This window comes from Salmo salar, chromosome ssa09 (assembly GCF_905237065.1).
Source record: "Salmo salar chromosome ssa09, Ssal_v3.1, whole genome shotgun sequence".
Classification (NCBI taxonomy): domain Eukaryota; kingdom Metazoa; phylum Chordata; class Actinopteri; order Salmoniformes; family Salmonidae; genus Salmo; species Salmo salar.
In genome coordinates, this window is record NC_059450.1 from 82,594,481 (window position 1) to 82,609,271 (window position 14,791).

Below are 14,791 nucleotides of genomic sequence, written 5' to 3' on the forward strand. Positions count from 1 at the left end.
GAGATAGAGGTAGATGGAGGTAGTTTTAGGTGAGGGGGGATGGAGGTAGTTTGAGGTGAGGGGAGATGGAGGTAGTTTGAGGTGAGGGGAGATGGAGGTAGTTTGAGGTGAATGGAGGTAGTTTGAGGTGAGGGGAGATGTAGGTAGTTTGAGGTGAGGGGAGATGGAGGTAGTTTGAGGTGAATGGAGGTAGTTTGAGGTGAGGGGAGATGTAGGTAGTTTGAGGTGAGGGGGGATGGAGGTAGTTTGAGGTGAGGGGAGATGGAGGTAGTTTGAGGTGAGGGGAGATGGAGGTAGTTTGAGGTGAGATGGAGGTAGTTTGAGGTGAGATGGAGGTAGTTTGAGGTCAGGGGAGATGGAGGTAGTTTGAGGTCAGGGGAGATGGAGGTAGTTTGAGGTGAAGGGGGATGGAGGTAGTTTGAGGTGAGTGGAGATGGAGGTAGTTTGAGGTGAGTGGAGATGGAGGTAGTTTGAGGTGAGTGGAGATGGAGGTAGTTTGAGGTGAGATGGAGATGGAGGTAGTTTGAGGTGAGGAGGGATGGAGGTAGTTTGAGGTGGGAGATAGAGGTCGATGGAGTAGTTTGAGGTGAGGGGGGAATCGAGGTAGTTTAAGGTGAGGAGGGATGGAGGTAGTTTGAGGTGAGGAGGGATGGAGGTAGTTTGAGGTGAGGAGGGATGGAGGTAGTTTGAGGTGAAGGGGGGAGAGGGGAGGCCTTAGGGTGTTTGAGTGTGTTAGCATAAGGCAAAGACTACATTGCAAGCGCTCCACAATCACCTTCTCATCTGTAATGCTCTTGCGCACATTGTCCAGGTAACCTGCAATGTCGTCTACGTTGGTGAAACGCAACAGGATATGGGCAAAGTCCTCCTCACTGATGATAGGCAGGCCTTTGGAATAGGACAGGAACTCAATCTCAAGCACCTCTGTCTGCAAGTTGTCCATGAATCTGGGGAGGGATGGAGAGGGAGACAGAGAGGGGTGGAGAGGGAGACAGAGAGGGGTGGAGGAGAGGGAGACAGAGGAGTGGAGGAGAGGGAGACAGAGGAGTGGAGGAGAGGGAGACAGAGAGGGGTGAAGGAGAGGGAGACAGAGAGGGGTGGAGGAGAGGGAGACAGAGAGGGGTGGAGGAGAGGGAGACAGAGAGGGGTGGAGGAGAGGGAGACAGAGAGGGGTGGAGAGGGAGACAGAGAGGAGTGGAGGAGAGGGAGACAGCGAGGAGTGGAGGAGAGGGAGACAGCGAGGAGTGGAGGAGAGGGAGACAGCGAGGAGTGGAGAGGGAGACAGCGAGGTGAAGAGAGAGACAGAGAGATGGAGAGGGAGACAGAGAGATGGAGAGGGAGACAGAGAAGTGAAGAGAGAGACAGAGAGATGGAGAGGGAGATAGAGGCACTGGTAATAGGTAATGCCACCACCAACTCACATACAGAGAGGGGACACTGGACTGGCTACCTGACTATAGCTACCACAATGAGTTAGGTTGATGATGATTAATTCAAATGTGCAAATATTTCTATAATTAGTAGAAATTACAATTGTGTATTGTACATTATATACAGCACATTCGGAAAGTATTCAGACCCTTTACTCAATACTTGTTTGCACATTATATATATCTGACACTGCAAATGCAAGATGTAAGTTGGAGTTTTTGTACATTTCCCTACTTGCCTGTAAAAATCATCGAAGCCCAACTCTGCCTTTCCCTTTTTCCCGAAGAAATGAACCAACAGGGTCGTGTCGGTCATATTTTCATCCATATTCTGGGAGGGAAAACAAATGTGTGATTCAGTCTGACTTCCTTTCCTCATAAAGAAATGGACCACTTATGGCCGACCATGAGGACCACTTATCCATAAGGACCCAACCATGCAAAATATATTTCAATCACACAAACACACACACATGCTTGTACGTAAGAAACATGCAGCCAAGTGCCACATACAGAGCTCTTGAACAACACAAATGCAGACAAATGCTTTTATCCTCCCTTCATTGTCTAATATCAATGTGTAAACGTAGCACACTTCAGTCATTTTACAAATAACTATGTTAATGGTTAATATGTGGCTAGGAAACAGAGGGAGACCAACGTTGCACTTCCAGCATTTCCCCTTCTCCTGACAGTTACACATGGTACTGAGCCATATCAGAGTCATGTTACACATGGTACTGAGCCATATTAGAGTCATGTTACACATGGTACTGAGCCATATCAGAGTCATGTTACACATGGTACTGAGCCATATCAGAGTCATGTTACACATGGTACTGAGCCATATCAGAGTCATGTTACACATGGTACTGAGCCATATCAGAGTCATGTTACACATGGTACTGAGCCATATCAGAGTCATGTTACACATGGTACTGAGCCATATCAGAGTCATGTTACACATGGTACTGAGCCATATCAGAGTCATCAACGAAATTTGGGCCAACAACATAGTTTATCATCAACAATAAAATAAATCAATATATTGAGCATGATCCATATCATGTGACATTTAAGACACAACATTACACAGACCTAATCAAGGGAACCCGTAAACATCTACAGGTTAAATAGGAAAGGGACACATCTGAAAACAAGACTTGTGTAGCTACCTCCAGGTCAGAAAAGAGAGCTTGGCTTGCCCCCTTTCTCAGAGCATCCCACATGCCCCGGGGCTCTAACTGCTGGGCCTCTTTTCTAAGGACCTGTGATGGTGGTAGAGTAGTGGAGGCAGAGCTGTTAGATGACGACAGAGCACATCTGGCAGATATTAACAGCATTAGCATCAGGCATTAGCATTAAACACACACACACACACAAAAACAGGCAAACAGACTGATGGACAGACAGAAGTAGAGATGGGCAGGTGGACGGACAGACAGAACTAGAAACAGACAGACAATAGACAAACAGACCGACTGACAGACAGACAGGCAGACAGAGTATCTTTCAAATAGCCAACTGATTTGAACTACTCATTGACACTACTGAACTCATCCTTGCAGTGACAACAGTAAAATACCTCTCTGACATCCAACCACCCAGCCAGGCAGTCTTAGACAGGACATGAGTGCTGAGAAGTCCTCACTGTCGGTATAGTAACCACATATCTAGGGAGTCTGTGAAAGACTGAAAAACCCCATCCATAAAGCTGTGAGCTCTGCTCTGCACTGGAGCATGCAGCCTTCTGGCGAGGAATTCAGCCAAGACAGCTGCATATGTCCGAGACACACAGGGCGTGAAGGGTGAATTCATGACAGGTTTACAGTGTAACTGAATCCACTCAATCCGAATACATCACCGTTTGAACATAGCTGTGAGCTGAATGCAGGTTACGGTGTACTTTTCATCCACACTTGTGAAATGGGATCAGATTGTGATGAAATAAACATTTTGGAATGATATCTCTCTTTGTTCATTGTAGTTGATAGTGGCCCACCCTGCCGTGTCCCAGAGGGGGATGCAGGTTACACCCTATCAATGAGAAAATGTTGCCACTCTTGTATAATCATGGGCAATTGAAACCATCCAATACATTTCAAGAATACAATGATTCTTTCAAAATGCTGCATCCCAAAGTGTCTATGGAAGTCAAAGTGTCTTTTTCATCCAAGTGAATGTTATGTCTGGACTAGTGTGATATCAAACAAACAAGGCTGCTTCTCACCAGTGTGACCAACTCTCACTCAGTAAGGTCATGCAACAGTGAATTCCTTTACTCCTGCAGTCCTATTGATATAATAATGGAGAGCATTATCTGGAAACAGTTTGGTAACAGTACTAGTAATACTAGTTATATGAATGATAACATTACATGTACAGTTGAAGTCGGAAGTTTACATACGGCCAAATACATTTAAACTCCGTTTTTCACAATTCCTGACATTTAATCCTAGTAAAAAAATTCCCTGTCTTAGGTCAGTTAGGATCACCACTTTATTTTAAGAATGTGAAATGTCAGAATAATAGTAGAGAGACATTTATTTCAGCTTTTATTTCTTCACATCACATTCCCAGTGGGTCAGAAGTTTACATACACTCAATTAGTATTTGGTAACATTGCCTTTAAATTGTTTAACTTGGGTCAAACGTGTCAGGTAGCCTTCCACACGCTTCCCACAATAAGTTGGGTGCATTTTGGCCCTTTCCTCCTGACAGAGCTGGTGTAACTGAGTCAGGTTTGTAGGCCTCCTTGCTCGCACACACTTTTTCAGTTCTGTCCGTACATTTTCTATGGGATTGAGGACAGAGCTTTGTGATGGCCACTCCAATACCTTGACTTTGTTGTCCTTAAGCCATTTCGCCACAACTTTGGAAGTATGCTTGGGGTCATTGTCCATTTGGAAGACCCATTTGTGACCAAGCTTTAACTGATGTCTTGAGATGTTGCTTCAATATATCCACATAATTTTCCTCCCTCACGATGTCATCTATTTTGTGAAGTGCACCAGTCCCTCCTGCAGCAAAGCACCCCCACATCATGATACTGCCACCCCTGTGCTTCACGGTTGGGATGGTGTTCTTCGGCTTGCAAGCCTCCCCCTTTTTCCTCCAAACATAACGATGGTCATTATGGCCAAACAGTTCTATTTTTGTTTCATCAGACCAGAAGACATTTCTCCAAAAAGTATGATCTTTGTCCCCATGTGCAGTTGCAAACTGTAGTCTGGCTTTTCTATGGTGGTTTTGAAGCAGTGGCCTCTTCCTTGCTGAGCGGCCTTTCAGGTTATGTCGATATAGGCCCCTTTTTATGTGGATATAGATACTTTTGTACCTGTTTCCTCTTCAGAAGGTCCTTTGCTGTTGTTCTGGGATTGATTTGCACTTTTCGCACCAAAGTACATTCATCTCTAGGAGACAGAACACGTGTCCTTCCTGAGCGGTATGACGGCTGCGTGGTCCCATGGTGTTTATACTTGTGTACTATTGTTTGTACAGATGAACATGGTACCTTCAGGCGTTTGGAAATTACTTCCAAGGATGAACCAGACTTGTGGAGGTCTACAATTTGTTTTCTGAGGTCTTGGCTGATTTCTTTTGATTTTTCCATGATGTCAAGCAAAGAGGCACTGAGTTTGAAGGTAGGCCTTGAAATACATCCACAGGTACACCTCCAATTGACTCAAATGGTGTCAATTAGCCTATCAGAAGCTTCTAAAGCCATGACATCATTTTCTGGAATTTTCCAAGCTGTTTAAAGGCACAGTCAACATAGTGTATGTAAACTTCTGACCCACTGGAATTGTGATACAGTGAATTATAAGTGAAATAATCTGTCTGTAAACAATTGTTGTAAAAATTACTTGTGTCATGCACAAAGTAGAAGTCCTAACCAACTTGCCAAAACTATAGTTTGTTATCAAGAAATTTGTGGAGTGGTTGAAAAACAAGTTTTAATGACTCCAACCTAAGTGTATGTAAACTTCCGACTTCAACTGTAGTACTGTTCACCATTCAATCAGGTTTTAGCTCTAGGACTTTCCTTGAAACAAAGATTCCCAGGGAAATAGTTTTCCAGGGCCAACTTCTGCCTCCACCCACAGGTGAGCAAAACACTCTGTTGACAAGTGCTGCTTTTTTTTTACCTCATCCTTTTTGCCCTGGTTCAATGTCTCTCATGTCTCGACACCGCCTTGTTCAAAGGCACCACGAACAGCCAACCAGCGAGGGCCAGATCCTCTAACACATGTCCTCAAAATGTGTCTTGCTTCATTTCATAATATTTATTTATCTTATTCTTTTTCCATGCCTGGCAGGGGAATGAGACAGTGAGACAGCTGATAAAACATATCTTCCTCTGCGCTTCATCGCTCTTCACCAGAGGGAGATTCATGACTTGATCCCAGAGCTAATTACTAAGTCTTTAATGTACCGCTGCTCTATCTCCATCTCGGCCCATTAAAAGAGTATGAAACGTTTGTAATTAGAATACACGGGTGGGGAAAGCCCAACCGCAGGTTTCAAGACATGCCTGTCATGTAGAGTTTGAAAAGATTTGCCTTTTGAACCATTCTCTGGGAGGATACCTTGAGTGATGCAGAACAAATCAAAACCAAGACACACCTTAACCCAACAGCTCTTAAAACAACCTTCTTGCTAGCTGCAGCAGCACCCTTTTCTATGTGTCTGTGTTGAGACATTCATTCTAGCAGTACTAGCTCTATAGCTCTCACTGACTGGCACGCCGATCAGCATGGTCAAGCCCACCACAAAAGGTAACCCGAGCCCAAATACCACTTTTCAAGAAACTGTAAAAATAAAACATGGGGGTCCGGGAGGAATGCTGTCAGTCTTCAGATAAGGGCCTTTTGAAAAGGGATCTCTGGGCCCATAGAACCCATCGCTCAGCCAGCCACTCTGACAGACAGCAGGCCAGTACATAAATCATCTGCTCTGCTGTGGCAGTCCAGCGGCACAGCCAGAGTTTGGACTAGACCCATTACGGCTGCTTTGTCCTGGCTACCTCGCAGCTCGCATGACGCTCTGCTAACCTTGCACATGAGAAGGCCAAGATACAGTAATACCATCAATGCATTTAGCATGGAATGGCTTCCGTGGTTTTCATGCCCATTAGCACACTTGGCTAAGTTACTACAGTAGATTCCTTACATTTTTCATAAGCAAAATAGGCCACATGCAACAGGCTAGCCAAGAAGAAAACACATAACAGAAAGTGCAGATATTCTGGGGAGAGGGAGAATACATACTCTCTGTGCACGGGACTCCCGGTTCCCATACAGTTGCAGGTTCTATAAAATGCAGGGGAAAGATGGATGCAGGCATGCAAGATATAGAACCATGTTAGAGACAGGTTAGAGATAGAACCATGTTAGAGAGGGTAGAGGTAGAACCATGTTAGAGATAGGGTAGAGATGGGACCCTGTTAGAGATAGGGTAGAGATGGGACCCTGTTAGAGATAGGGTAGAGATGGGACCCTGTTAGAGATAGGGTAGAGACAGGGGCGGAAATCCCGGGGGGGACGGGGGGACACGACCCCCCCATCCTGGGAAAAATATGATTTGTCCCCCCCAATATATCACTGAAACATAACTATGTAATTTAAATAATATTAATAATACGCAATGAAAGCAATTGTGCTGATTATAGACACTTAATAGCTTGTTTTTAAGTTTCAAAAGATTGCGACCCCCCCCACCCTTTGCCTCACAATGGTTTGATCCACTGCCAGTTCCTTAGCTTGCGAGGTAACGTAGAGGTCGTATCTACTGTCAGAAAGGCACTCAATGCACGTAACTGATGTGAGGTTAATCCAGTCAATCGCGCACACACACTAGCTGAATATGCAGAGCTAGCGCGCAAATATTAACTATTAAGCTAGCTAGTACCTATTCCATTTATGTGGCGTCGTCAAAGATGGAATCTTTGCTATCGTCAATTTATTCCAAGATCAGCATGCATGTAAGTTAGTGCTTCAAAGTCCCTGTGATAAGGTTAGCGATAAACTGAACAAAACTACACTCTCTTCTACCATTGTTTTAAATATATTTAATGGTCTCGTTGCAAAAGCTAAATTGTCGCAAGGGAACTTTTATTTATATATTTTATTTCACCTTTATTTAACCCGGGTAGCAAAGATTATAGCAAACACCACTGAATTGGTGCTCGCTAGCTTTGCAAATTCAGCTATTGTTAGAAGCCAGCCAATATGAAACAAACGATTAAAATTACAAAAGGTTGCAGCATATGTAAATAACCTACATACTGTGTGTGTGTGTAGCCAACCAGGTAGAAAAATGGCAGAAAAATGGCAGAAAAAAGACGGACATCAGAGTATTTTTCAGTACACCAAAACGCAAAGTAAGAACCCTAGTAGCCTAATATCTCAAAGACTAGTTGATAAAATGTTCATAAGAAAGAAATGAAATTCGAATGGAAATGTTTCACAATGATGTCATTAGGCAGAGCAGGCAACGGATGGCACACAGACAGCAGAGTTGGGGACAGATATGCAGGGACAGACTGGCAGAGACAGGGAGTCTCAGGTAAGTTTGTTGAGTCTTTGTTTGGCAACATTATGAAAGGTTCTCAATTTTTTTTACTTGTAAAATAGGAACATAATTGGAAAATGCCATGGATACCCCCACTCTCAACTTAAACTGGTGACTGAACTAAGATTTGTTAAAGGCAATGGTATTGCTGTTGTGATTAGTTGTGTAGTTTTGGGTACCGGTAGTTAGGAGTACGGCAAACACCTTATTTCTTTGGTTCCTCAATATACATTTACCATATTAAACGTAGGCTATGTGTTACAGCACTACTTTTGGTGTCCCCCTCAGGAATTGCTCTTGAGAAAATGTAATGTAATTGTCCCCTCCAAAGTTGATATCAGATTTTCGCCCCTGGTTAGAGATGGGACCCTGTTAGAGATAGAACCATGTTAGAGATAGGGTAGAGATAGAACCATGTTAGGGAAAGGGTAGAGATAGAACCATGTTAGAGATAGAACCATGTTAGAGATAGAACCATGTTAGAGATAGAACCATGTTAGAGATAGAACCATGTTAGAGATAGAACCATGTTAGAGATAGAACCATGTTAGGGAAAGGGTAGAGATAGAACCATGTTAGCATTAGGGTAGAGAAGGACCATGTTAGAACATGCAGGGAAGACTGTCCATTGTTCTGTGTTCAAAGGGGTCTTCAACAATACAGGACATTATCACAAAACATTTCAAAGTCTACCAATCTAAAGACTACATTCATTTTAATGTAAACATTTCTAAAAATGTACACTCCTTTCATTGGTTCCCTGAATAAGACTAATCCTGTTGTACTGTTGATGTGATAGGACCTCACTCAGATAGTCTGTCTTATCATTGTGATCAAATCCTGGTGTTACATCCACCATACTGTCTGTCTACAGCCTACCACATCCACCATGTCTGTCTACAGTCTACCACATCCACCATAATGTCTGTCTACAGCCTACCACATCCACCATAACGTCTGTCTACAGTCTACCACATCCACCATGTCTGTCTACAGCCTACCACATCCACCATGTCTGTCTACAGTCTACCACATCCAACATAATGTCTGTCTACAGTCTACCACATCCAACATAATGTCTGTCTCCAGTCTACCACATCCACCATAACGTCTGTCTACAGCCTACCACATCCACCATGTCTGTCTACAGTCTACCACATCCAACATAATGTCTGTCTACAGTCTACCACATCCAACATAACGTCTGTCTACAGTCTACCACATCCAACATAATGTCTGTCTACAGTCTACCACATCCACCATAACGTCTGTCTCCAGTCTACCACATCCACCATAACGTCTGTCTCCAGTCTACCACATCCACCATAACGTCTGTCTCCAGTCTACCACATCCACCATAATGTCTGTCTCCAGCCTACCACAGCCACCATAACGTCTGTCTACAGCCTACCACATCCACCATAACGTATGTCTACAGCCTACCACATCCACCATAACGTATGTCTACAGCCTACCACATCCACCATAACGTATGTCTACAGCCTACCACATCCACCATAACGTATGTCTACAGCCTACCACATCCACCATAACGTATGTCTACAGCCTACCACATCCACCATAATGTCTGTCTCCAGTCTACCACATCCACCATAATGTCTGTCTACAGTCTACCACATCCACCATAATGTCTGTCTACAGTCTACCACATCCACCATAATGTCTGTCTGTCACGTTCTGGCCAGTATGAGGGTTATTTTGTTAGTGTAGGCTGGTCAGGACGTGGCAGGGGGTATTTGGTTTATGTGGTTCGGGGTGTGTGTATTATGTAGAGGGTAGTTGATTTATGTTTTCCGGGGTTTTTTGGTCACTGCTCTATGTTAGTCTATTTCTATGCTCTTTCTAGTTAGTCTGTTTCTATGTTTAGTTAATTGGGGTGTGGACTCTCAATTGAAGGCAGGTGTTGTCTAGTTGCCTTTGATTGAGAGTCCTATATATTAGGGTGTGTTTGTAATTTGTGCGAGGATGTTTCTTGTTTTGCGTGTGTGAGCCTGACAAGACTGTTTGGTTGTTCGTGAGTTCACTTTATTTTCAAATAAATATCAAGATGCGCATCCACATTCCTGCTGCGTTTTGGTCCTCCATTCCAGACGACAACCGTTACACTGTCTCCAGTCTATCACATCCAACATACCGTCTGTCTACAGTTCAAACACTTTCTCCCTGACTTCCATACTTCCTGCAGGACAGTGTTATTGTTCCAAACTTTAAATGTATAATGGGGAAACATTGCTCTTCGTAATTTCTAACCTTACAGCAATTAATACCTAGAACAAATGCAATAAGTGAAATGCATGCCCTAAATGCGGAGAATATTCACCAAAGAAACGCCTCTCCTTACCAGCTTGTCAGACCTTGGAGCGCCATCAGCTGCTTCTTTTCGATCCTTTTTCTTACGGAAGATTTCCTCAAGCTGGTTAGAAGACAGAAGATGTTCAGATGTTCTTCAGACTTACTTCACTAACCAAAGGAACTATCCTTCTCATTTAACCTTAAGATAATTACATACCACCAAGAACTCCCGTTTGTCCACCATTTTGTTTCCATCTGCATCAAACATGTTGAAAGCTATCTTAAAGCCAGCATGAGGTTCTGGGAAAGGACCGAGAAAAGAGATAAGACAAGAAACCACGTTCAAACATAACATCTTACGTATGTTTTCTTTTTTTAATAAAATATCTAATCAAACATACTTACTTGTTAAAATGCAGAGCAGGAATAGATACTCTGTGTAACCGATGATGCCTGGAAACAAAAATACTAATGTTTGGCTTTAACCTTGACTGTCATAAATGTATATAGAAAGTTCATAAAATAATTGAACATTAAAGTCTAGCAGTTTACTTGAGTTATATAGAGTTTTCAAAGTCCTGCCCTAACTCTTCACATGAATGAAACACCCCACGAAACAGTGCAACACCTTCAGACAACAGCTAATCTTCTCTTTCATATTGATAACATCTTAAAGGTGCCTCTTAATTCATGGTTGCTGTTCTCATCACACAAACAGAGGCTTTACAATGTAAGTAACCTATCTGGACACAAACCCAAACAAAATGAAGCCCCAGTGCTGGCTTCGGTGCGTCCTCTATTTGGATAACAAGGTGTAAAACATTCTCCAGTGATCTGTCACTGATTGTGGATGCCTGATTCGGCTTCCTGTTCCTTTTTGTGTTCTAGAACTCCCTTTGTTGTGTGACTGCGAGGAGAAGAGAAGAGTAACTGTCAGGGTCCATCTCAGTAGACTGAGGAGGGTTGTCTTGCTGCCTCTGAAAGCATTCCCAAGCATTTGTTTGCAGGAGAAGACAGTGACTCCAGCACAGACAGCTCTGGGAAATGGGAAAATGATTCAGGTATGGCCTTTGCTCCAGGGAGATTTCCCCCCAAAAAAGGACACTTGGGAGGACAAAAATACTATGAATGGACTATGGTAGTGCATCCAATAAAATCCTCTTTCTTTATATTTATGATACTCCTTGTCATATAAAGGTTCTGCAGATATCTGATGTTTGTCTGTGTTTGGATAGTTGAATGCGGTGGGGAAGTACTGGATGCCAATAGAGAGTTTCTGTTGAAAAGTCCCAATGAAATGGTGCATCCCAACATGAGTCACTGATCTGCTCGAGAACTTATCTGTTGAAAATGTATAGGGCCTTAAAATGACTAAAGTTGCCTGACTTTTTAAGGGTTAAATAGGTTGGAGGGAAAAAAATCTTTAAGATTCCAGCCGTGTCTCACCAATACCACACACACACACCTTCACTCAGGGAGAGAGAAACCTTCCCTCCCCTCTCCAACCCTCCCCTCCCCTGCCCTCCCCAACCCTCCCCTTCCCTCTCCAACCCTCCCCTTCCCTCCCCAATCCCCAACCCTTCCAACCTCTGAGCTCAAGTAGATGTTGTCAGACAATAGAAATAATTCCTCAGAAACACTTCGTATAGAGTGGCAGAACCGGAGACGTAATCCTACTCCATTCTTAGGATTCATCATGTCCATGGTGATCAGGAGGCAGCCAGTGGGACATGCCTCAACATAACCGGGTTCAAACAGCATCTCTCATTCTCAAAGCAAGGCTTTGTTCGCTGATCAATCCAATCCTTTTTTTCCTCGGCAAAACCGCCATGTTTAACAGCAGGATTAAAAGCCCCAGATCCCAGCGTTGGCACTTAGCTAAAGCAACAGAGGAGAGAGCAGGGAGAACTTATACACCAAACACAGGGTTTGAAACGCAGGGGGTGATGTTCACTTCTTCAGGGAGCAATGAGAACAGGTTACTTGAAGCATGTTTCCATGAAAATAACAACATTGAAGAACACTTACAATTACCTCCTTTCCTCAGCTTGTCAATATTGTAGCGAACAGAGGGAGTGGGAAGCAAACCCGGGTCTCTTGTGTAAAAGGCAAACATACTATGCATTGCACCAATAAATTTAACCTACTTGACGAGAATCGTAACGTGGGTCATATTTCAAGGATCGCTACACTATTTTGAAAATACAAGCGGATCTCATTCTCAGTACGGGGATGTAGTTGATTATAACTGGTAACGGTATCACTAACCAATGGTACATCCTATATAGGGTAGATTTCCTTCACCCTCGTATCTAAGGTTACCTGAGAGCAAATGACAACATCACTGATTGATGGAAAGATAAGATGGTGTTTACTGCCTGTACTCTGTTCTCGATTGATTTGGTATATGGAACCTGCAAACATTCCACTGACCATATTCTTGATGATAGAGAGAGTTAAGGAGTCTCACCTCGGTGACGTAGGTTCCTGAATAAATTGGATGATCCTTTAAAAACAGGAGGGGTGTCTGCCAGCATCTGTTCCAACTCCTTCAACAATGGAAGAAAATCACAAAGTGTTTACTCATTGAAGAATCAGTACACAAACATGAATAATTCATTATTATACACTGAGTGTAACATTAGGAACACCCTTTTCCATGACATAAACTGACCAGGTGAATCCAGGTGAAAGCTATGATCCCTTAATGATGTCACTTGTTAAATCCACTTCAATCAGTGTAGATGAAGGGGAGGAGACACTTTAAATAATCATTTTTAAGCCTTGAGACAATTGAAACATGGATTGTGTATGTGTGCCATTTAGAGGGTGAATGGGCAAGATAAAAGATTGAAGTGCCTTTGAACGGAGTATGGTAGTAGGTGCCAGGTGCACTGGTTTGTGTCAAGAACTGTAAAGCTGCTGGGTTTTCCACGCTCAACAGTTTCCTGTGTGTATCAAGAATGGTCCACCACCCAAAGGACATCCAGCCAACTTGACACAAATGTAGGAAGCATTGAAGTCAACCTGGGCCAGCATCCCTGTGGAACGCTTTGGACACCTTGTAGAGTCCATGCCCCAACAAATTGAGGCTGTTCGGAGGGCAAAAGGGGGTGCAACTCAATATTAGGAAGGTGTTCCTAATTTTTTGTACACTCAGTGTACATCGATTATTCTCTTAGAAGAGAAAAGCAGGGTTCTATTTCAAATACATTTTCACAATAATTGTCAATGCACCTTGTGCTATAATCACAAACCTCCCACCTGTTTTGTTAGAGACTTCCAAATCCTCTTTTCTAAAAAGAAAAAGGAAAGTATTGTTCAGAATAAATGAACTGATCAGTATTATTCATGGTGAAAAAAAGTACAATTATTCGCACAACATGCAAGCCTATAATGTACTTTATGGTGGAAAAACAAGTGGCTATGTGTAAGGAAGGACAGCTGGACTCAGGGCTGTACTGAAACATGAGTGTTATATCGCCAGGAACGCATTCCAATACTCCATAAAAAGGTCCCTGGCCATAAGATAAGGCGTTGGCTTCATAAAAACACCTGGCTAGGTGATTCACATGGCCCTGCCACCCCAGACGGATGATAACAGTGACAATAACTTTAAGGTCTGTTTCTGATGGAGGAAGCAGTTATGATGACCCTTTGCTTTGTAGAGCTCTCCCAACAAACTGAGGTGTCTGGGCGGACAAGCAAATATAAGAGGAAGGGGAAATCCTCAATTTGTGCATTTAATCCCCTGAAAAGTTCATTCACATTCACACCAAGGCCTGAAATGTATAAAGATTAGGGTGACCCAGGGGTTTCATGGCACAGTGGTCCAGTAAAAATACTCTGAACAAAAAAATAAATGCAACATATGTTGGTCCCATGTTTTATGAGCTCAAATAAAATATCCCAGACATTTTTCATACAAACAAAAAGCTTATTTCTGTGCAAAAATGTGTTTACATCCCTGTTAGTGAGCATTTCACCTTTGCCAAGATAATCCACCTGACAGGATTGGCATATCAAGAAGCTGATTAAACAGCATGATCAAAAAGTGCAGTTTTGTCACACAACACAATGCCACAGATTGGCAATGCCACAGATGACTGAAGTTTTGAGGGAGCATGCAATTGGCATGCTGACAGCAGGAATGTCGACCAAAGCTGTTGCCAAAGAATGTAATGTTAATTTCTCTACCATAAGCCGCCTCCAATGTCATTTTAGAGAATTTGGCAGTACGTCCAACCGGCCTCACAACCGTAGACCATGTGTGACCACGCCAGCCCAGGACCTTCACATCCGGCTTCTTCACCTGTGAGATCGTCTGAGACCAGCCTACCGGACAGCTGATGAGGGTGTTTCTGTCTGTAATAAAGTCGTTTTGTGGAGAAAAACTCATTCTGATTGGCTGGGCCTGGCTCCCCAGTGGGTGGGCGTATGCCCTCCCAGGCCCACTAATGACTGTGCCCCTGCCC

General features: G+C 43.3%; 1 protein-coding gene across 8 annotated transcripts in view; it reads right to left on the reverse strand.

Annotated features, from left to right (window-relative positions):
• The window catches only part of micu3b (mitochondrial calcium uptake family, member 3b), a 35,511-nt gene that overhangs the window by 15,423 nt on the left and 5,297 nt on the right, over positions 1-14,791 (reverse strand). The window contains exons 3-11 of one of the 8 annotated variants that reach the window (XM_014212835.2): positions 13,581-13,612; positions 12,787-12,865; positions 10,722-10,769; positions 10,534-10,616; positions 10,345-10,437; positions 6,701-6,742; positions 2,606-2,698; positions 1,670-1,761; positions 776-947 (exon numbers count right to left, since the gene is read on the reverse strand). In XM_014212835.2, the coding sequence (XP_014068310.1) occupies positions 776-947; positions 1,670-1,761; positions 2,606-2,698; positions 6,701-6,742; positions 10,345-10,437; positions 10,534-10,616; positions 10,722-10,769; positions 12,787-12,865; positions 13,581-13,612 (734 nt within the window). The remainder of the gene's footprint in view (positions 1-775; positions 948-1,669; positions 1,762-2,605; positions 2,699-6,700; positions 6,743-10,344; positions 10,438-10,533; positions 10,617-10,721; positions 10,770-12,786; positions 12,866-13,580; positions 13,613-14,791) is intronic. The other 7 variants (XM_014212836.2, XM_045724097.1, XM_014212839.2 and 4 more) reach the window with 7 other exon arrangements.